The sequence below is a fragment of the Spodoptera frugiperda genome, chromosome 27, assembly GCF_023101765.2.
Source record: "Spodoptera frugiperda isolate SF20-4 chromosome 27, AGI-APGP_CSIRO_Sfru_2.0, whole genome shotgun sequence".
In the NCBI taxonomy this organism is placed as follows: Eukaryota; Metazoa; Arthropoda; class Insecta; order Lepidoptera; family Noctuidae; genus Spodoptera; species Spodoptera frugiperda.
The window spans coordinates 10,512,801-10,536,679 of record NC_064238.1 but is presented as its reverse complement, the minus strand read 5'-3'; the positions used below and the strand labels follow the sequence as shown (position 1 = coordinate 10,536,679).

Below are 23,879 nucleotides of genomic sequence, written 5' to 3'. Positions count from 1 at the left end.
AACCATGTTATATTTATAATTATCCTTAAAACAATTATCCTTAATATTACGTTACATAACTATGAAAATGTTTATGCTGCCTCAAATACAAAATTATTATAAGACACTCATCTTCTCATCTTCAAATGGGTCGTGTAAAATTTGTGAACTGAATAAGTTGAAGGCAGGCTTCCAAGCGAACTGCTACAATAAATCATAAAGGTTTAAAGAAAAATATGACTGTCCTCAAAAGATATCAGGACAAAGGTCAAATTTTCACCTTAGAGGTTGTTACAGATTTATTACAAGTACTTTATGTTACATCAACAGCTTTATATTAATTTAGTAATAGAATAAAATGGAGGATTTCTATTTCTTAGATGTCACTTTTGCCTTATTCATGTAGGCAAAAACCATAGAATGCTTCCTTTTTTGAAGGGGAAAATCATCCAATGACTTCTCTCGCCTTGGGCGAAGCGAAAGGGAGTGTCAGACTTTTACTGACTAAAAACTACCCCGTTCCGTCCCGGTAACCGTCTAGGCAGTCCTGCTAGGTGTCCATAGGAGGCGGCGATTGCTTACCATCAAGTCATCCATAAAAAAATACTTGACTTTTTAATAGAAACTTATTAATTTTCTTCGAACCTAAGCTATGTACATTCCCAAACTGTGTGTCAACTTCATTTCCAAACTTATCAGCAGATAAAACACTTCACAGAATTTATGCCCTGACGTTTAATAGTTGCCAAACAATAATTGGATCTGTAATGGATTACTTAAAGTGCTTAGTAATAAAAATAATGAAATCGTAATAAAAGAGGCCATTATCACAATAGACATGCTATGAAATGAACTGAGTTTCTAATAATAGTGTCATTTGTATTCCATATGAATTGAGAGATGAATCCGTTGTGTTAGAAATTGCAATTCCCCACTTGACCCACTGTACGGAGTAGTAAATATGAATTATCTATCAATTTTTCTGTTCATAAATCTGTCGTACTTGAATGAATTTGTAACATTTCGGGTTATGTTGAATATATGGAACTAGATGAAAGATATTTTATTGAAAGTGTTAAAAAATGTCTATAGTATGATGTGAGTCTGAGTAAAACTGAGGATTTTGAGAGTGAATAAAAGTAAAAGGTATTATTAAATTTGAGTGATAGTAAGGATTTGAAACTGGAAAAAGGCAAAGGTATGCTTTGAATTCTGAGTGTAACCGATTTTGCATCCACAAAAGTAAAGATTAATAAAAAGTATAGGTAATATAAGTAGGTGAACTACTGACATTCATTGCTAATGGAATGTTTAATTGGCACTGAGCATTTAATATCCAAAAACATAATAAAAACGAATAATTATGCCCCAATGACTGGTAAACATTAAGAGAGACAAATCACCAACATATCTATGGGTAATCAAAAACCTTTCTCAATTTCACAATCAATCATTTCTTGATACCCTTTCATCAGTCAAATTTAACGTTTCTGAGCATACATACATACATATACGAGATATCTTGAAGAGACTTATCATCATTTTTCAAACTGCTTATGTGATATTCAGTAGCTAGGATGGCTTATGACCGAGAGTCCTAAGTTCAAATGCAAGGTCGCGCAAATGAAAGTGCTGAGATATTAATAACTGTCCTGGACAAGGGAATGGTTGCTTTCAAGTGTTTTAAAGGGATGAAGGATTTCGTTTTTATTTATGTGCTACTAGTTTCTGCTGGGAGCTTCGCCCACGTTCCAGTGGGATAAAAAGTGGCTTATGTGTTATTCCAGACCATAATTTACCCCTGTTCCAAATTTCATCTCAATTTATTCAGCCGTTTTGATGTCAAGCAATAATAAACAAACAAACATACGAAGTTTTGCATTTATAATATTAGTAAAATTAGTAGGATGTACAATACGAGTTGTAGAGCAATGGAGAGCCTTCATCAAAATGTTAGTCAACCTTGTTATTTCTAGACCACGCAGTTTCTTGCTCATTCTTCTTCGTTCGAAGCTACACTTTGGAAAGAGGACCTAGCCTAACCGACAGACAGACTGACGGGCAATTCAATTTGATGTCTCAAAAGTGCCTAATTAATTGAAATAAATGCTTTGACTTTGACCAATTACATGATACCTTACATTAAGCCCAGAAAAATATTTAGATACAAATTAATTTCTGTACAGATATGAAGTAATATTTTTGTGAACACTTTTATACGAGAGTATTTTTTTGTATCCCAAGTTACGCTGCGGATTGCCTAGCAGGTTACCAGGGCACCGTCCCAAAAAGCAGGAGTAGGAACAGGGTGGTTTTCAGTCAGTAAGAGTCTGACACTCCTTCTCGCCATGAAGATGATGATGATAATCTAGAGTAGTCATTGAATGATGAAATGAAAATTAAATTAAGAACGTTATTTAACAATATAAAGTAATTTACAAGTAACTATAACAATCAAACGAACAAACCCTTCACACACAAATAAATATGAACTGAAAACGCGTCCAACGTTCATTTGTCACCATCATGGATAAGTAAAAAGTGATAGCCCAATAATAAAATTCAATTTCATACCGATACGATGCAGGCCATTACGCATCGCCGTAACGAACCGAATTTTCGGAAAATAAGTAAAAAGGTGCTGGTACTGAATTGGATCCTCTCCTCGAGTTATGAGGGTCGCGAGAACCATGCGTCACAATCATTCTCTGTCTAAGAACTGTGCCCCGTCTCTAAATATTGTTTTTAGACTGTTAGGCGAGCAAAATATATGAGGTCGCCATGCAAATTCCAACCCTTTACATCACAATCTACGGTTCAGATTTGTATGAACCTTCTCCTAATATGTGCCTCGAAATTGGTACAGCAAGTTTCTTTCGGTATTTGATGTTACCGTAATATAAGTGAGTACACACGGTTGCAAATCAAGCTATGTCAAACCAGTATAAACTGACCGTTGGATGTGTGGAAAGATCATACAAAGCGAGGTCAAGATAAACTGGTTTTGTGTAACTTGAAGTGTGTACTATGTAGGTGTATGGAACGCTGAAAAAATGTTTTCATCTTGTTACAGAATTATTATGAATTGACATTGGACGAATTTTGATGTTATTGTCGGGGAGTTGGGAAAGCGTTTTGTATTTTTTTTTTTGTGCTGTAAGTATGTTAGTTGGTAAGAAGTTAGACACACATATTTATTGTGTTTTATACGTGGGACGTTTAATATTGTAAAGTTTCAAGAGATACAGGGAGTTTATTGAGAAATGACTTGTTAAAGATCTTCAAATGTTCTTTAAGACTTTTTGAATTGTAGCATAATCATTTGTGATATCAAATAAATAAACATAATATGATAAAAGGTATATACCTCAAAAGATGAAGCTGGAGCAAATAACAGTATATGTAGATGTGTTTATCATCAAATATATTTTTAACGTTAAATACAAAAATGCCTATTTTCTACTGTATCGTGCGTGCTTTTACAAACATACAATTTCACATACGAAGAGTTACTCCGTGCGGGAATCGAACTTGCTACCCGTTGCACGGCTCCCGTGTGCTCAGCCACCTCGTCAACTAAGCAGTCACAATAGATAACTCTCTGCACTCAACAGTCAGCATTTTACCATTTTATAAGTCAACAATTTAGCATAATATTTGTAAATGCATATGTATGTATGTATAAAAAGCAAATTTTATTGCAAGCAACGATCGCAACGTACCTATGTGTAAGTTCGGAATAACTTGGCGAGTGCGCTCTATTTACTTAGCTCTCGAACCGCGACTAGCGTTCAAACTGCACTGGACATAGATTAAGTTTCTATAAGAGATGTGACAGAACTTGGTGCGATATTTAAAATGGCTACTCTGTACCTTGTTAAGATGGTATAAATAAAAAATAGGCACAGTTTTAGTGTACCGACTGTGAACCATAACATTTAGCTGCTACTTGCTTTTTGTTAAGCAAATGGTTCAAGAATGGTACATTAGGGCTATCTGAGCATGTATGCATTAAGTGTAAGTTAGCAGGTCATCTATATTAAGTCTCAACTAACCTTCGACTACTAATTGAGATCATTTTTTTTTTTGATGGGTGAAAATCATCCAATGACTTCTCTCGCCTTGGGCGAAGCGAGAGAGAGTGTCAGACTCTTACTGACTAAAAACCACCCCGTTCCTACTCTTGCTTTTCGAGTTGGAGCCCTGGTAACCCACTAGGCAGCCCGCAGCTCCAAGAACCGAGTTCGACCTAAATTCCTTGTTGCTCGCATTAATGATTAGCAGACTAAATTTAAAAGTCAGTTTAACTCTCATATTAGTATGCCATCGCCTGCAATGCTGTGATCTGTTCAATTTTTTTCGACCTTACATCATATTATTCACTTTGAAAATAAAGACAAATCTATTTTCGATATTTATTTTTAATCTTTGACTAAAACGATTTCTTTTACAAGAAACCGCTCGAAAGCTGCGAATATGAAATTGGCTCATCCTTGCAACAGACATGCCTTCTTTATTTATGCTAACAGAAAAGTGCCGTTTTCAGAAGTTGCAATAGTAACTGTGCAAGTATTTTATACCATTCCTTTACAAAGTTTCATTGTGTTACGGAGGCAAACTAGTTTTATCCATTCCTTGAGTCGTGGACGGAATGAGTATGAGCAGTGATTGAATAGAGTGATTCTACGAGAGAGAGGGGGTTGGAAACATTGTGTGAGTGTTTGTGAATAATTTGGCAGAAAGAGACAAAAGTTGCATCTTTATTAGTTCAGTTTAGTACTAACGTGTCCGGAGTAACTGTGCATTGCCTAGCGGGCTACCAGAGCTCCGACCCGAAAATTAGGAGTGTGAACGGGGTGGTTTTTGATCAGCAAAAGTCTGACACTACCTTTTGCCTCGCCCAAGGCGGGAGAAGTCATTGGATGATTTTCCCCAATCAAAAAAAAAGTTCTAATGTGCTATCATCGCCATCTCTTTGCTATAATTATTAAATACTAATGAATAAAACAACGTTTCATATGCATCATATTTTACTACTAACGAGCTACAACATAATGCAAGAAAGTTGGTTAAAGGTACCTATATACCTGCTCTTTCTCTTCACAGCATGATAAGATTATTCTACCAGTAAAGTACACTTATGTACACATTGTATTAAGACTAAACCGTCGTCTAAATAAACGTTAGCAAACTACATTACATTCTGCTGCCAACGATAAAATCTACTCATCTGCATAATTTAAACAAAATACTTTATACATTCTAAATATACTAAGTAAACCTTCAACGTTTTAAATGTCGGAGTCTCAAGAAAAATACTTCCTAACGAAACAGAAAGTTAATCTTAACTAAATTATAGCGATATACCATTTACTGCGGAACAAAAATATAAAAAAAAAAATCGCAGAAGAAAAGTTGGGTCAATATTAAAATAATTTTCCTAGAAAAACCAAAGCAAAGGTCTGGAATGGCTTTCATTTACAACTTTGTAAGGGGAAGTTTTATTTGGGAATAAATTGTATAATAAACTTTGGTTTGTGTTTAATTCACGCGTTCGTCAATCAAGAGTCGTATTGTGGATGTTTTGACTTTTGAAATTTGTCAATCCTATTTAACTTTTATTTAATCCGTCTTGCTATTAATTTCTTTTCTAGGAATCAAATGGTCTAGAAAGAAAACTAACACAATTTTATTTCTGAAAATCCTAAATTCAGGCAATTCTTTGCTTTGATCCGCTAGTCAGAATTCATCCTTCACAAGGTAACAACAATGTAAATGAATATTAAGAACAACCACTTTCATTCCTACGCAAGAAACCTAAACCATTAAGCGTAGGTTCAATTCTTGTAACAGGTCATTAGATCTAGATGAAGTGTCGTCGAGACAAAAATAGGGCAAAACTATACATTGCGTCATTTAATTTTCAAGGAACTTTTAAATAATATATGAGACTAGTCAAAGTTAAGTTATGCGTGGTATAACGTGATTTTATAAGGTTTTTAAAACCTTTTTGTGAAATAACAGTCGAATTTCTCAGTATTAGCACGGAGTCTGGAATCGTGCACGGTTTATAGCAATAGGCTCACCCCCTCTTATATAGGACTTATAACATAAATGGTGAAAAGTGGGAGTACATTGTACTGCATTACGTGCCATAATGAGTATCTCTGCCTACCTCTGCCTTCGGTGATATATGGCGTGGCGATACGTGTATGTATTACTGCTGTCCGTTTCTTTTTTATCTTCAGACAGTTCAATTATGATGCTACAAATAGATCTTTATTAGAGATCAAGCCTAGGGCATAACAAACTATAGTTGTACTGGCTTTTAAAACAAATAAAACGTTTCTAAATAATTAAGACTTTTAAATGAGAAGAAATGAGAGAAAAACATCCTTGTCTCCTAGTTGGTCAAAGCAGACCTTGTAAAGTAATGCTTGAACATTTTACAAGGCCTGGCTATACATCTACCTACATCCTTTTGGAAACAATTTTTAATTATAATTATTAAACTTTTACTGCCTCTCTACTTAAGAAACCGTAACGCCTTATTAGACGACATTGAAACTTTAACAAAAGTATGGCATTGAAAGTAACTCCACCTTTCAAATATTGATTTCTCAAAGATTAATGGACCGGTTTTCATTCCGAAAACCTCTATCCATAAAATCAAACTTCCATCGGAATAGTGAAATACCGCGGAAAATGCTGCGACCACGGTCATAAATCGTGTCTGGATACAAAACAATTAAAGCCGAATGGAGTTGTAAGTAATTTATTGGATAGAAATTAGATAAGGGTATCCATCAGGGCCTGTTCCTGCGGTTAGTGACGTAACGTTTCTATTGGTCGAATGAGAATTCAAGTTGCTAGCTTAGTTACTACTTCGCTAATGTTATCAAAGTTAGTTTTCTTACGTACGGGGAATTTTATTGGGAAATGGAAATATTGTGTGAAGACTGATATGAAAGAAAAAGAAAGAGAGAGAGATGGACAAAGTGTGGCAAGGAAGGGGAGCACTATAAATGGATAATTGAATAAAATACATAAATAGAATAAATATAATTAAAATACATAAAAAGAGAATTAGTAGAAAATATGATTTTGTAAAATTAAGAAATGAACAAATTGCGCTTGCTCTTAAATGTCATACACAACAACAGAACGACAGACATTTTTAATATTATTATGCTTTAACCTTCAAAAGTGCCTACTTTATAACATATAGATATACACCATGAAGGCTTTTGGTCTATAGAAATAAGTAATTGACTTTGAAATTTGACTTTGATTTTGGCTTATTACAGAGATCATTTATTAATTAAGACTTTAACTGCCAACAAAAATCTGCTAAAGACAAATCCTCCGCTAGCGTTAGTAACTTTTGCCCCCCATAGCGTTTAATGTGTTAATGTATTTATTTATGCAACAAAATATTATCTAAGAACTATGTCAATACTATCGACACGGACATCAAAATAAAATCTAAACCTAATGATGCGAACTAAACTCGTTGGTACGTAGAATTCATATTGAAAAAGTTACCGCTTACAAATATTCAAATCGAGTGAGACATACCACGGTGCGCTTTTGAATTTCATTTGGTTTTCAACGGTCTTATTTTCAATTCTTGTAAAGGTACGATCACGATGGGTTTTTTGCTATTAACTGTCATTGGTTATATTACCTGGTTGGTTGAGTTGTTCCAAGTATAAGGCAGGCATAAGATCTCAGAATCGGTTAATATTTATTTAGATCTCCTGAAAAAATTGTTGTTAGTATGTATTTTCGTCCTTATTATACTAGACTGGTATTATTTGAAAAGTTACAACAAGCGTAAATTCAGAAGAAAATCCCAAGGAATTGGTCTTAGCAGTGACTTTTCTGATAACTAAATCAAGAAGTAGATACAATTTTCCTATTTCAGATTTTTAAATTATTATCTTCAAATGTCCCTTCGCATTTGCTAAAAATAACATCATATTTTATTGAAAGTTGACCTTCCGGAGCATTCAGTTGATACTATTTTTATTCAAAAGGCACGCCCACAATGAATTTTATTTTTTCGTTTAAATAATTGATGAACATAATTTAAAATGAGAACAGTCCTTTTATGTTTGAAAAATAAATAAAATTATCGTCTTCTTAAAACGTTACTTTTAAATATAAAAAAAAAACAATCTGTTTTTTTAAAGTTTCGAAATCGTCTAATAGCTATTAAACAAAAATGTTACATACTAAACAACGTGCGCCTATCTTAAATATAGTCACAAAATGTAACGTTGATACTAATTCTAAGCAAACACACATCACAATATCAAGCTTCAACCTTTCGAACAACGCACACACATCAGCCCTACAGAAACATTTTGAACGATATAATATTGAGTTACAATACAGTATTTTATACCTAAAACATACTCCTTATTTCAGGGCCAATAATACCAAGTAGACTTGCGACAGCAGGGTATCAAGCACCCTGGGGTATCAGAGCTAGATTGTATTTCAGACGATATTCCCCGAAGGCATACGAACGATAAACATTTCATTCTGCTACGAAAATCAAGCCCAGAAATAGCCCGCCTCCGCTCTCCGCCTACCCTGTGACCCAAGGTTTATTAATCAGGGTTGTCGAAACAAATTGTAAGCGGTATTAAAGCGGATTACATTAACTGGGTAATGTGTGTGTTATTGTATATTTTTACGCTCACACGAACCAATGCTCCTGGAGAATGCCAAATCCATTAGCTTTTTCCCTATTAGTTATGTTTTTTGCAGATTCAGTTGTTATTTCATTGTTTTCGTTCATCAAAATTGTTATAAAAATATGATATTTTTACTATATATTGTATAGATGTGGAATATTTTATCCTCATAAATAAAGTAGTAACCAAGAAATGCTTTTATCTAAAACACGTGCAAATATGTATTTTATATAGAAAACGAAAGATTGTACAGCCACTTTAAAAACGGACGAGCCCTTAAGTCAACCTGAAAAAGGGTTCTCAGCGAGCCATAACTAATTTATCCTTGTACAAAATCAACACACAACTAAAAAGAACACTTTTTTTTACACTGAAACATTATCCAGTAGCAATTGATGGTCTTTACCAACAAAAACATAGGTAAATGCCACCAGTAGGAATCGGTGCTCGTAAATTGTATACCTGTGAAATCGGCATTGGCCAGTTAACGATTTTATTGCAAGCTTGTGGTCACATCCTTAGAAGTCCATGTTACGATTCAGTACCGACCGGCGCGAGTTTTATGGCCAGGGTTTCTTTGAATAATGTAGCAGCCGGCGCGTGAAGAGACGAGCTACAGAGTTGATGCGCGGTACAAGTTATAAACATGTTGCAAGTTGCGAATTCGACAGCCGAGATGTAGTGGAGATGTAGTTCTATTAGTTATATTTTTTATTTAAATAGTACTATTTTTCTTTATCTCAATATTATGATGTGATGCATGATTTGTAATATTAGGATCATCTCATTATACATGACATAACGAATGAAACTACCTTTTAAAAATCATCATCTCATGGAAAGCAAGTGCACATGTAAAACAGTGGCCTTCTTTCGCTTCTATATAACGGGTGTTAAAAATATTGTAATCGCTTGCCGCTTATCATTGGAACCGTATCCAAAACTGTCAGCATACGATTTAATGCAAAGTGTTGGAGAATTTAAAATGGCCGAATCATCCATTACTATATTTTGTTATGTAGTCTATTAATTTCCACGCCATTAACATTACGGAGTAAAATATAATATTTCCCAGAAATAATCATTATGTAAACAGATAATACGCTTAAAGAAGATTGTATTAAGCGTATCGTGTTATTATGTAAATTAAAACAAATTGCATGATATTACTATTTATTTTTTATTTAAAGTGAAGAAAACATCTAAAATGTTTATAAAATTAGAGTCATTTAAAAAAAACTATCATACATTTTTAACTAAACGAAGTAAATAATAAAACCATGAACATATTATATATTTTTAAAATTATTTTTTTTATGTAAAATGACTACCCCATACTATTATAATACGCACACTCCCAAGTATAAAGAATATTACAACGGTGTTGCCAATGCTGATAATATTGCGCTACGTGGGTTGCCAACTCATCGCCTCTTTATTAGCACAGCAGTGACCCTTTCCGTCAGTCAACTTTTACGACATGCCTGGGGTGATAATCAGCCGATTCATTCTATTTCTCCTTACTTTTTACACCTACAATGTAAGCAAAACTTACCGTGTGTGAAAGTAAAATTCTGCCATGTCAAACACTAAGGTGTAAGGTGTATAAACATACAAAAGGACCTTAGACTATTTATTTTGTGCATGTCTTAGGAAAATAAATTGGATGACGCTATGTGGTTGTAATGTGAGCTGTGTTTTTGTTTATTATTTATAGCCATTTTGGTAGTATTGTAACTTCGTCAAAAAATTTAAGAGAAAGAGAGAGAGAGAGAGAGAGAGAGCAGAGAAAAGAGAGATAAATAATAGATAGGTTTTAAATTAAATGCTTTTATGCATAAAAGATGATTAAGCAGATTCCAGTATTATTTGTAATCATAAAAACTTGGTATGAGTATAGGCGTACAGGTTCAACAAAGTCAAATCATTTATCCCAATTAAACCATAAGCACTTAGGTACTTTTGAAACATCAAGAAATAAATAATAGTCTGTCAATTTATGATCAATACAGCTAGGTGCTCGTTCCAAAGTGTAGACATGGAAATATTCACATACACAACATTAGTAGTTTCGAAATATTACTACCAATCATGCCTATAAAGTATAACTCTATATTATGACCTTATTGAAAATAATCGAACTGGGCTAAAATACATTCATAATAATTAGTAGTAGATGTTTGACTGGCTACCGGCTTTGTAGGCACATTAGATTCTGAGTATTAATTTTCTGACTAATCGTTTCCAACTAAGTATTTCCAATTATATCGTCAAATTAACTTTAAGAAACTTTGATTTCTACGATGATAATTATATTTTTCAAAGAGATGGTGAATATTATTATGTGTAGTTGAAAAGCGAGTGTTTTATTTTACACGTGCACATTTGCTTTGTATTGAATACGTAATGAATGATTGCAACTAAACATAAAGAAGCATATTTTCATCAAAAAATACAAATAAAAGTAAGCGAATGACAATTTTTTTTTTTTTGAAGGTGGAAATTCATGCTATGTCTTCTCCCACCTTGGGTGGTTGGTGAGCCGAGAGTGAGAGTCTTACTGATTGAAAACCACCCCGTTCCTACTCCTACTAGCTTGAAGTGAGACTTTTTAGCTCAAATGTTTTACTAAAAAAAATGTGTATTGCAAGTAACTCATTGAGAATTCCAAAATAAATCTTTATTCCATTAAAAATTCAGCTCAAAATCTCACACCAGACCGATGAGTTTCAATTAGCTGCACCTTGAACAAATTGACATTTCAACTAGTTTGTATATAGATTGGCTCATTAGTAAGAAAACTTTGCAAACTTCTTTCTTTTTGTCTTTGTGTATGTATATTTTATTAGTTCTTCAGTAAATAAATTGGAATGCAATATTTATTGGTCGATGCACAGTCAGCATGTGAAATGGGCAATTGTAAATTTATTACTTGTGTATGGCCAGCAATTGGGAATGCTATCAATGTAAGTTTAGGGTTCAATTTTTTATAAATTCTGCTGAATTGTGGTAATAAAAATAATGCAGTGGTTGTGCTTGATAGACTGGATTGTAATGACTTAAATAATATTGGTGATGTAGTTTAGTTTATAGTTCGACGTAAATATTTTATTGTAGAAAGTGTATATTCACAAGAAGCACTTTTGTGGATTGATTTTGATTAGAAGTTCAAAAGCGCTCGCATGAATTTTGGATCCATATGAACGACACTTTCTTCATCATGTGGGATTTCTAACCGTATTTAAAATTCACACTTATTATGCAATTATCTCTTCTATTATAAACAGTAAGTATACAAATTTTGATATAATTCTTTCTATAAACAACATAAAAAAAACAACAATACAAAACCAAACCAGAAATCAAACAATCTTCCAACTCCCGTTTCACCAACGACTTTGCAGAAATTCTCAAGTCTATCAGCACCTTCTATACCATCATCCGTCGCCATCCTTCTGGCCACAACGTTACACAGATCGAGTTAATTACACTTACTTCAGAGGGAATCAGAAATGCAATTAGTTTGGTGCGTGCGCTCCGGTAAGCCGGGGTTTTTACTGTCCCTCTGAACGCGTCCGTCCCGTCCCTAACAAATGTCGTCTCGTTGTCGTTAAAGGTCACTGTCGTATAAGTTTTTTTACGATCCTCGCATTTGTTTGCTGAGTCAGAAATTGAGGTCTTTACGTAGAAATATTTTGATTTCGTTGCCTGTTTCTTAAATTGTTTAGATTATTTTCTTGTTCGGTCGTTTCTGTTATCGTTGAGTTTATGTGTATTGGTCTTCTTTGTTTCGCTTTTGTTGCTGCTTACAAGCTTAGAACGACGTATCATATATCATCTTACTATTGGAAGGATCTTCGTATGGTATATATGTTTGATGTACGGTTCGATAAGTCTAAATATTTTTATTTGTAAAACGCTTATTAAAACCATAATTTATTAAACTATTATATTGAACATCGACTTCAAGTCTAAACAATTTCAAGACTGAAAACTTACTACTATTCCAATATCTATTCTCTTTTCGTACAACTTCAATTATCTTGTTGACCTTTGAGACAACTATGAAAGTGTTTTTAGCATTGAAATTTTCATTCAGACACAAAGGGCCCTCCATAAAGTTTAATTACAAAATATTTAACGCAACTATACCGCCAAAACTTCCTTTATAATGGGGATCCTAAGTCCAAGTGTTGGAAATTTTCAAACATATTTCGTTGTAACGAGGTCAGACGAGAGAAAGGGGAGTTTGCACAACAACTGTTTACATACCGAGAGGACAAAGGAATTATTAATCCAAACATTTTTTTGGTCCAAAAGTAAAGAAGTCTTTGACTGACCTATTCTATGTAAAAGCTTACGTAATTCTTCCCAATCATGATAGGGTTGGCTCACTGGAAGCCTGAAGGCTTTCCGTTGCGTATTCATTAGGGAATCGTTGCGACAAATGTTCCGGAATTATGTTTCCGAGATTATTCGCTTACTCAAGAAAATAAGTTGTGACACTCCTTATCCGATTGAGGAAAACATGTCGGCGTGCTCTGCTGTGATTGTTGATTTCATTATCGTTGAACCGTAGCCCTTTGTCACTGACGTATGTTCCATGTCCCGTTCGCGTCTCGTGCTAGTTTTATTAGATAAATCGTTAATCTCTCAAGTTATTATTAGGATTGCGCCTATTTTGATATTTGATCCTTATTTTTCTATTGTTATAGTAACTGGAACTAAGGAACTTGAAATAGAAAAGTCGTTCACCTGAGTTACTTTTATGATGGCAACAAAAACAGTTCGTTATGGTTTATTGATATCAAAACCATTATGTTGAAGAAAGGTACTGAAGTATGATAACACACAGCTTACCTAACCAAGAAAATTGCTTGGCTCTTTTAATCTTATACATATTTTTCGCAGTAACCCAAATTCTAGCTTTCGACTCAGTGTTAGAGTACACAGAAAAATACAGACAGATCGTTATGTTCTGAATAAAACAACAATATCTGATGATTTACAGCTATGTTTGTATGCCGGAGTCTATTATTGGCATTATTCATTTTACTTTCATCTGAATGTTCGCAACAAACAAATGCAATATGACATAAATCTGCATAAATTTTGACACCAGTGCGCAGGTGCGGTTACCGAGTCTCCGAACTGGTGTGGAAACTTTTTAATCCTCATTAAGAGGTACTGCACTTTCTATAACAACATTATTTCATAGTTTCTGAACTTACTTCTCACTTCCTAGTATTCAAAAGCAGATTTTGGCGTAATTTATGATAATGCTATAGAACTCCAGCCGATTGCTAATCGTCTTTAATTTTAAGCATTACTATAAATTAAGGTATGTCTTAATTATTGATCAAGATGGACGAATTTAGTCATATTATTATTACTCGAGAGCTTCATATGCTTCTCATTTATACATAACTAATTTTATTCATCGATTCTCGATTCCCACACATCGAATCAGCACAAACGTCTCAATATTCCTAGAGATGCACAATCGATACGAACGTAACGAGTCAATTAAATCGATTCTCCCAAACCTTTTCACCCGACTACCTTTTAAGGGTTCCGTAGGTTCATTATTAAGCGTAACCTGAATAATTCTGGGTGGCTCGTTGGTAGATATCCCTAATTTCATGCGTGACTCGCCAAGCTTGACCGTCTCTCTGTAGTAACGCTCCACAAAATTGTCTCCTAATCCTGTTGTTAAGTATGGATAGTTGTTCGCTTGTTTATTGGCACGTTTGTTTCATAGCTTGTTGTGGTAGGTTTGAGAATAAATGCGTTACATATGTTTACTTTGAAATATTTTGATAAACTTGCTAGTATCAATATCTTCTTAATAGTAATACAGATTAATATTAAAAATAGTACACTAATGGCCATCGGTGTTATAATAAATGAAATATTTTGGACAATTTTATGAATAAAATAACTGCAAGAAATGCTCAAATCTAGATCGTTCTAGAACTGCTGACGCATAAAAATATGATAAATGAACATTTCTAATGCGTTTCTATTCGATTCTGAATGTAAACTGAACACGATTCCCACAAATATTTGATGTTTGAAAAGTTTTGATGAATCGTTCTATTACAAAGCCATTTGCCTTGAGTTTGTTTTCACATGTCAAGAACATAAACTTCAATATTCCACCAAAAATAAATCTTTGAATATAAGTTTTCTTTCCTATACTTATTCGTTTGATGGTTGTTTTTTCTCATGAGAATATTTATTTATATGGAACAGAAAAAGATACAACAGAGTTAGGTAAAACTAAAACATGAATCAGCCTACTCGAAGATTGAATAAACACAACCTAGTACTATCATATCGTCTTCACATTTAGTCCCCAAAAGAAATAGGTTCTACAAAATTCGACTCACTTTTCACCTGTTATCTTATTTAAGTTTTATATAATACCTAAGGATAATACTACTAGGCGCATTTCTAAACTGAAAAAAAAACAATCATAAAGACTAACTATCCAACTAAACATAAATCAATTACCTATATGAATAATAATAAGTACTTTTGTAGATCAAAGCCTCCCATTTCCTATGCATATTACGACTCAACTTTAAATCTATAAACAAAACCTCATACAAACGTAGTTTTCTCAAAAGCGTTTAACCCCTTTGTTTGGCAACGAAACTATTTATCGTGGGGCGGTCTCGATCGCCCTCAATATATTTGAACTCTAACTACTCCCCAAATATTTCCTGCTTTGCAATTTATAGCCGAACATTCGTATCAATTTGTTCGAGGTTATTGTGTAATAGTTCAGGACCTGATAAATCATTATCTACTACTATTTCTATTGCACTTTAAAAAGTATTATTTCAATAATTCTTAACAAAATATTCCCAGCAAAATGTCTAAAGGTTTTTGTCTCCTTCCGTGAACCGTTCTCTGGGTGAAGTGAGAGGGATTATCAGGCTCTTACTGACTTAAAATCAGCCCGTTCGAACTCCTGTTTTGAGCTACATAAAGTATCAGTAGCAAAACCTTGTTCTCCACACACTGGTCAGGCATAGGCCTTAGTGGGCTCCCTTGTAATAGGGTAGGTCTGGACCTAGGGACCTGGATTTATCTGGATAAATCCATATATCTACTATAAAATATGTCTTATGCTTTCATTTAAAGAGACCATTTATTTTTTCTGTAATTAGCACATAATCACTCCACCCTTTCAATAGACATCCAATTCATTTGTATCTCCAACAAATAATTTTGGTATCAAATGGTCCAATTAGCTATGTGTCAAATTATTATCGCTATTAATTCGGAACGGAGGATTAGCAATAGAAACGCGATATTGAACTGAATCAAATTTAATCTTTTAGATATTGTTTATATTGTTCAAATAATAATGAAATTATTGATTTATATTGTCCAAAAGTAAATGGCAAAATTATTTATTTAAATACAAATTTAAAAGAAATGTTTCTCATTTACAATTGATCTAATAAGGTACCATGGTGAAAAGTAGGCGTATAGTATCTACGTACATGATAGGCGTGATGCTATGTTCAAAGATAGCTTTAAACCAAGTCATTATTTATTTATTCAATGGCAACCAACAAAAACGTAGAATTAAAATACACGGATTTTTAAAATTTTTAAGTCATCCTCATGAAATCACTCAAGGTTAACATTTTATTGTCATTTTTCCAACAAAAATAAACACGTAAAATGCAGTTGAACATCATACTATATTTAAATCTGTTAAAAAGTCCTTAAATAAATATTACAAGTGTCCATTTCAAGTGTAACAGTGGTGGCTATACCGCGAACTTTTGATATTGCGTCAGTCAGTCGAGCTGAGTACTACAATGAAGACTTACTGCCTCTGTTGTTCCCAACACTTTCTTATAAGAATATATTGCTTATGTCCCGAAGTTGTTTGGCAACTTTGAAATGTTAGCAGTGATACAATTTCACGAACTTTGTAATAGCTCCGTGATATTTTGTGAAAATACTGCGTGTTCGGACGTCTTATTTTCGATTTTGTTATTGCGCACGTAGCAGTTTATTGTTGGAAAATTTGTGAACTGTATTTATCTGGAAACTTTAATTTAATATGTTTAGGGATGTGAAACTTTTTTTTGAAGTTTGGGAGAGCTATACTTCGTTACTAATGAGATGGCTCGACCGGAGTGATACCACGGTCTCACAGAAAACCGACGTGAAACAACGCTTGTGTTATGCGAGTGATGTTACCCGAGGCCCAATTACCGCCCTTTCCAATCTTCCCTATCCACGATTATAACCCCAAAAGGCCGACAACGCACTTGTAACGCCTCTGGTGCTTCGGGTGTCCATGGGCGGCGATTGCTCAGTTGATCCGTCTGCTCTTTTAGCAGCTTACACCATAATAAAACGACTAGTTAAAGTTTAGTACACCACCAAATTACTATAAACTTAAATATTACACGCTAACAAAGTAAAATGTTAGTATAACAATGTATAGATGATTTTAATGGGTATGAATACTGAAGTTACCAACTCATCAGTAACGGCTTAAGTAACTCATTATTCGTAATAATCAAACCATATATTATGATCCCTGCCAAAAGGTTTATTTAGGGACGTACCTAAATCAATATCCCGTCTATAATATAATCCACAAAATAATTTTGTGGGAAGAAAATGTTACATGAAAATATGGGCGACAAATTGACAAGCCTAATTGGCAGACAAAAATCTCTTTCAATTTTTTTTCCACACATTGAGTACAAAAAAAAATTCGGATCCAATTTGCCAAAGTCATGTTTGTATCCATTTTTATTGGCGCGCTCTCTGTGGCCCAATTATTGACCTACATTTTGCATGCTCTTTAGTTTCGTTTTCGCGCAATTTTCAACACGCAACCGTCGTTAGTTGCACATTTTATGTACCTCACAAAAGAGAATACTAGATGCGATTTTAATATGACAATTCCGGAACTTTCACGAAAACTATATACTTGGTTGATAGATTCCATCAGCTTATTATAATAACATTGGGGACTAGCTTTCTCCCGCGACTTTACTCACACAAACAGATCAATAAGAAAATATTGTTGAAAGATAAAGCAAAGCCAGTCACCAAATTCAATTCCTAAATACAAATAATAGTCAGAATCATCGCTACAGATAGTTATTCAATATTAACTGTACTATTAATTCCTTCGGCACGGAACCAAAACTGGACCGCATCCCTCGAGACAAAAACAGAATTAGTTTTTAGATTTCGTGATATCATCGATAAAATATGCATCCCTAGTGAAAGTCAGCAATGGATAGCCAATGGAACACTTAAAGGATTAATTACATTAGCATATTTTAACCCTCCAACTATCTACATCGCGGAGGAATCCCATTTAATAATAATAATAATAAGTCCGCAAGGCAGCTTGTGGCGAGCTGTTGGGCAGTGGCGACCCCACGGACCTGACTCCCGGGAGAGGCCCTACTTTTTAACTCCGGTTAGTACTTGTGACTATCCGGAGTGGCCTCTCCTACCTCACTCTTGCCTTAATCGGCTGGTTTGAGTGGAGATTCGCAAGAGTGGAGTTGCCTTCAGCTCCACTTGGGGGAAGGATGTATCCCAGTAAGATGCTGGTAGGGGTCTTGACCGTACTTCCGGGATTGCTCTGATAGCCGTGGGATGCCCCCCCTTCCTCAAGCAGCTCAACGGATGTTGCTTCCCTTGTCGCTACATGCTAGCGGCCGTTTCCGGGGGCCACTATTGAGTTTGCGAGTCACCCCCTGCCTGTTTATCCGTATTTTTCAATATTGGTCAGGGGCAGGGGCCATAGTCCCCATAGTTAACCGGTTAACTATTCCACAGCCACCCACACCCATATCCCTATCATTTCCTTTTACCATATCTCACAATAGTTCTGCATCAGCCGGGGATTGTCCTTTGGTGTACTTCCATAGTGCATACAGGGATAATCGCCGGCTGATGTCCCATTACATTTAGATTAAAATTGTTCAACGGGCCTCTGCGAGTTGGCTTCGGCCCCTCGTACGCCTTCCAAAGGTCCGGGACCCTGTGGTCCCGTGATTATGTAATGAACATACATAATAATAATAATAATAATAAATATTTATTTCAGAACAAATGTCCATACAGAAATTAAAAACACAATGACAAAACACAAATTACAAAGATAAGGGAAATTTTACATTGAAAAGTTTACAATACTTGAGCACGTAAGAATGCTTGCAGGATATTTGCATCCTGTTTTTCCGCAATCACTCTTAGGATGCTGTTAGTGCTACTCCTTACTCTGCTCAGTAACGACGCGAGGCGTTTGCGTACTATGGCATGAAAGCCATCTACCCTGGCTTCCGCAAACATACTGGAGGCACTGCAAAATCGGGGCAGCCCCAACAACATCCTAAATCCGTTGTTATATTGGACACGCAGGGCACTAAGCGTCCTCTGCGTATACCTGAACCACAGGTTACACGTGTAGAAAGTCTGGCAGTAGGCTCGAAACAGTGTGACTTTAACTTGTTCACTACAACGCACAAACCTGCGGGCCAGCATATTGCTTCTAACCGCCAGTGCCCTCCGTTCCCTCTCAATGTCAACGTTGTCTTCAAGGTCCTCAGTAACGTAGTGTCCTAGATATTTAAACTTTTCTACCCGCTTGAGTTCAATGCCACTTAGCTTTATTGCGGGGACATTTAATCTACACTTACCAGGGGCCCTGAAGACCATATACACACTCTTGTCAGCGTTGTATTTTAAACCATGCTGAAGGCTATATGTTTGACATATTGTGAGCAACTGTCTCATAGCATTTACAGTTGGGGTCAGCAGCACCATGTCGTCCGCGTAACTAAAGTTGTTCATACATACGTTGTCGATCCAGCATCCTACTCGAGTGCTGCTGAGCCCAACTATAAGCTCATTTACGTACAGGTTGAAGAGCTTAGGAGAACTCAAACCACCTTGTCTCACCCCGCACTCCAACCTGTACGTGTCTGAGAAGGTGTTTGCCCATCTTACATAATTATTCTGGTTTCGGTACCAGAAATGAAAAATACGTTGCACCTGTGTCGGCACGCCAGTTTTCTTGAGTTTCTCCCATAACAGGTCATACGACACAAGGTCGAATGCTTTGGAGAGGTCAAGAAAGCATGCATACACAGGTGTATTTCTTTTCGTGTAATATTGAACCGTGTGCTTCAGGCTCAGAATTGCGCTTTCAGTGGAAAGTCCTGCTCGAAAACCGAACTGTGCGTCATGAATATTAAGATGTTTATCAAGTTCTGAGTCGAGCACACTGTCCAAAACCTTGGCTACGATCGTAGCCAAAGAAATCGGCCGGTAGTTGTTCTTATCGGACAAATCGCCAGTTTTATTCTTAACAATTGGTACTATGATTGTTTTCATAAGATCTGGAGGCAAGTACGAGTGATTCAGACATAAAGTATAAAACATCGCGAGCACGCGTGGTAAATGAACACCAGCGTATTTTAAATGCTCGATACTGAGTCCATCATGACCCGGCGACTTGCCCCTAGACATGCTGCTCACAATTTGACGAACTTGTTTAGCAGACACGTTATACAATTCACCGGTCACGCTAGACCCAGGATCTGCAGAACACGGCCCCAGAGGAGACTTGGTGGTAAAATGTTCTCTAAAGAGTTCAGCTATATCTCTGCTATCACTCGCACCCCCCACACTCACTGGAAGGCCAGTCTTATGGTTTAAACTATTTGTTGCTTTCCAAAAATCACTAAAGTTTTTAGAGGCACGACATTCTGAAATTATTTCCATTTTTAACTGTTCTTTATTGTTGTAACACCACTTTAATCTCTTTTTAAACAATTTACGACTTTCACACATTTCCTCATATACAGTACCAGATTGTGGCCTATTTTGAGAAACCCAGTATAAAAATTTACTTCTAGCTTCCCTGTGAGCTTCACATACATGCTTATTCCAGCCTATCACATGCTTTTTCTTACGCTTATGAGACTGAGTATTACAAGTGTTAATAGCTGAGTCTGTTATTGTCCTTATTATATCCTTATATAGTTTATCTAAATATATTCTATGTTCCTTACAATTACAAATATCACAACTACATTGCCTTAACTCTACAGGAAAATCTATTAATTTAAGTTTACTATTGCACAATTTGGTATAACTTTTTATCTGCTCCTTAGTTCTATAGCCCCATACAGCTTTATTTATTCTATTAATACTACAATGGTTATTTTTACATATAATTGCACTTAACTCACACTCAATGACTATGGGCAAATGATCTGACCAAAAGATATCATAATTAACATATACATTCTTAACAGTTTGTTTGGCAGATTGACTAGTAACACAGTGATCGAGCCACCTCACACACCCGTGAGCCTCGCTTATAAATGTATAATTATTTGCTACACTTCCTAGTACATCTATATCCACACAGGACCATTGTTGATCCATACATAAATTAATTAATTCGTTACCGAACAATTCTCCCGGATGAGCATTAAAATCTCCTAGTAAGTACACAGATTCTATAGAGTAATGGTCTACTATCGCACATACCTCGCCAAAACATGTCGTAAACTCCTCCAAATTGTCTATTCCATTTGTCGGCATGTAAATACTAAACACAAGGAATGCACGATCTCCTATAGACACTTTTATTGCACTGATACGCGGATTATTGCACTCAATAACAGTTACCTCTTTGAACACACTTTTACGCCACAATATTGCCACACCGCCGTAAGGTCGTCCTTTAAAAACACCGGTTGAAAGATCCACCGCTGATGTGCCTGTGTACGCAAAATCCTGATCGATTGTGCCCAATATCGGTATGTCATAGGGAAATAGCCAGGTCTCCTGTAGGGCTACTATATCCGCCGAGCAACACAGTTTTCTAACACAATCAATTGATCTTTTTATCGATTTACAGTTAAAACTGACAAACTTAGATAAAGAAGTAGTAGTATTTGTATTTGTTTGTGTACCCATTATTAATTGTTATGTTTCACATCACTAGTCAAAACTGCATCGTTAGCGCCTTGCTTAGCGCGTTGCTTAGTTTTATTAAAGTAAACAAAACGCCTGAACGACACACCTTCTGGCCATAGGCTATCATCTAAAAACTTTGTGAGTTTGTGGTGTGGTACAAAGATTTTAAATGCATTATAATTTCTTTCCTTCTGCATTATAATTTTCTTTATTGTTACGGTCGTTTGTGTCTTCGACCGTATGTATTCAATAATATCGCTGTCCGTTACTTCTTTATCAACACGGGATATAAATAATGGAATATTCATTTCCGCAGCTTTAAATTTTGTGTCCACTTCCGAAGCCGCTTTTCCTCTACTTCCTGCAAACTTGTACCTTGGCTTCTTTTTCTGTACAGTTGTCCATTCATTCTTATCCTCCTTATTGGGTTGTAATTTCTCGCTCCCGCTTGTCGCTTGTGGCATAGACCGCTCCCGCACGGCGCCCGCGCGCTCAGGACTCGCGCGCCTGCGCGGTGCCTGCGTCGAAACCGCGGTTGAGGCCTCCACGCGCGAGGTTGTAGGTGAGAGAGAGACAGATTGACTAATGCATTCCGCGTACGAAAGGGATGGAGTATCATCGCATTTCTCGGAATCCGCCGTCGACGGCGTCATCGTTGCGTTTTGCTTTTCTGTATTGTGAGGTAGATCAGTTATTGTACAATCTGATGTATGATATTTGGACTGCTCAATTTGTAATTTGAAATCGTCGAATTGTTTGTTGGTCACATAGGATTCCTTAATAATTTTTAACTCATTTTGCAATAACAACATATCCTTTAGAAGTTTGCTTGCATCCAGATGATCAAACGTTATAGGTGGTAGTTTATGTAGTTCCCGCGCAACAAATATGGGTACTAATTCTGGATCTGTTTCTTTAAATAATGTTATTATATCTGCAAGATCCCTCTGTGATTTTCCTTCTCTCTTACGCGAAATTTTGCGTCTTGTAGTGGTGATTGAGTCAAACAGCAAGTTTTTAGCTGCTTCGATCTCATCTTCAGAAAAACTTGTGACACACAATCTCAACAAGCTTTCTTCATCCATAACATCCAATTTGTTTTGGATATAGGCTAACACCTCACATATCACAATATTACAGTTATTGCACTTAATTACTTTCGAGTTCGACGTCATTTTTTCTAGCACCGTAGGTACATGACGCGACCGCACTTTACGCGTACTCGCGGGTAACTGAAAATTTAAACCATTCCATCCCAAATGCACTCGAAAAATAAAATGAAAATGAGGTGATAAAAGCGGCGAGCTTGTAAAATAATGTTAATACATACAGAAATACAGAATTCCAAATCTGTTGAAACAAACATGAAATAAGAAAGTTTCCTGAGAACTCCAGGTAATACAAGCCGATGGAGATTTAATAAAACGTTTTGGAATGTAATGAAGTGTAAAATAGAGTTCCTTCCAGAGATTAGTCCCTTTTGTCGTGCGGCGACGTCGTCGGCCAGGAAATCACCAGGAAATTGCCCAGTACCCTGCTCTGCCGCCCGAGGACTCGCTGATATGAACAGTTATAATATCCTGAGAGCACGGCTTGGACTTGACTTTTTTCAATGCATTAAAACATAAATGGGTCAGCCAGTGTTTTGTTTTTATCAAGACTCAATCTGAAAATGTTCCTTATATGACGAAAAGCTTATGTATCGTGATATATTAAAAAGTACAATTTAATTTTTCAAGAAATGCAACAACAACAATTAATCATTGTCACGCACCAGACACAATATCTTAAAACCAAAAACGAAATGCACAAAGACGATATAGCAATTCATAATGCGGCCAATAAATCCTTCTTTTGAACAACGACATCTACAAATACTGCCATTTTTAATCAAGGGAAGTGCTAGAAGAGACTACGTACATTACATGGAGTCACATCTATTTTATCTCCAAAATTTTCTCATGAATGTTTTTGGTTGACCGCGTGTCTTCAAATCTCAATTGAAGATCCTGAAAGTGGAACGAGTTGCCTCAGAAGCCTCTTAAACACTCTTACACTTTTGACTCAAAGATCCTGTAAGAAGCTCGGAGATCAAAAGCGAATACACTGCTTTACTATGCAAAGGAAGATGGCGGATTAAAACTATTATGTCGTTGTGGACTCTTTATTTTTTTTCTTCGTTTTGATGTTCAAAAAACT

At 35.7% G+C, this 23,879-nt stretch overlaps 1 protein-coding gene across 1 annotated transcript; it reads right to left on the bottom strand.

Moving 5' to 3' along the window:
* Positions 1 to 21,682: 21,682 nt before the first annotated feature.
* Positions 21,683 to 22,855, bottom strand: LOC126912627 (uncharacterized). Its single transcript, XM_050705640.1, has one exon. The coding sequence runs from the start codon at positions 22,853 to 22,855 to the stop codon at positions 21,683 to 21,685; it is 1,173 nt and encodes a 390-aa protein (XP_050561597.1).
* Between the last annotated feature and the right edge of the window lie 1,024 nt (positions 22,856 to 23,879).

Excerpts from the sequence above, each read along its gene's own strand:
- LOC126912627 (XM_050705640.1), bottom strand. The coding sequence starts at position 22,855 with ATGACGTCGAACTCGAAAGTAATTAAGTGCAATAACTGTAATATTGTG.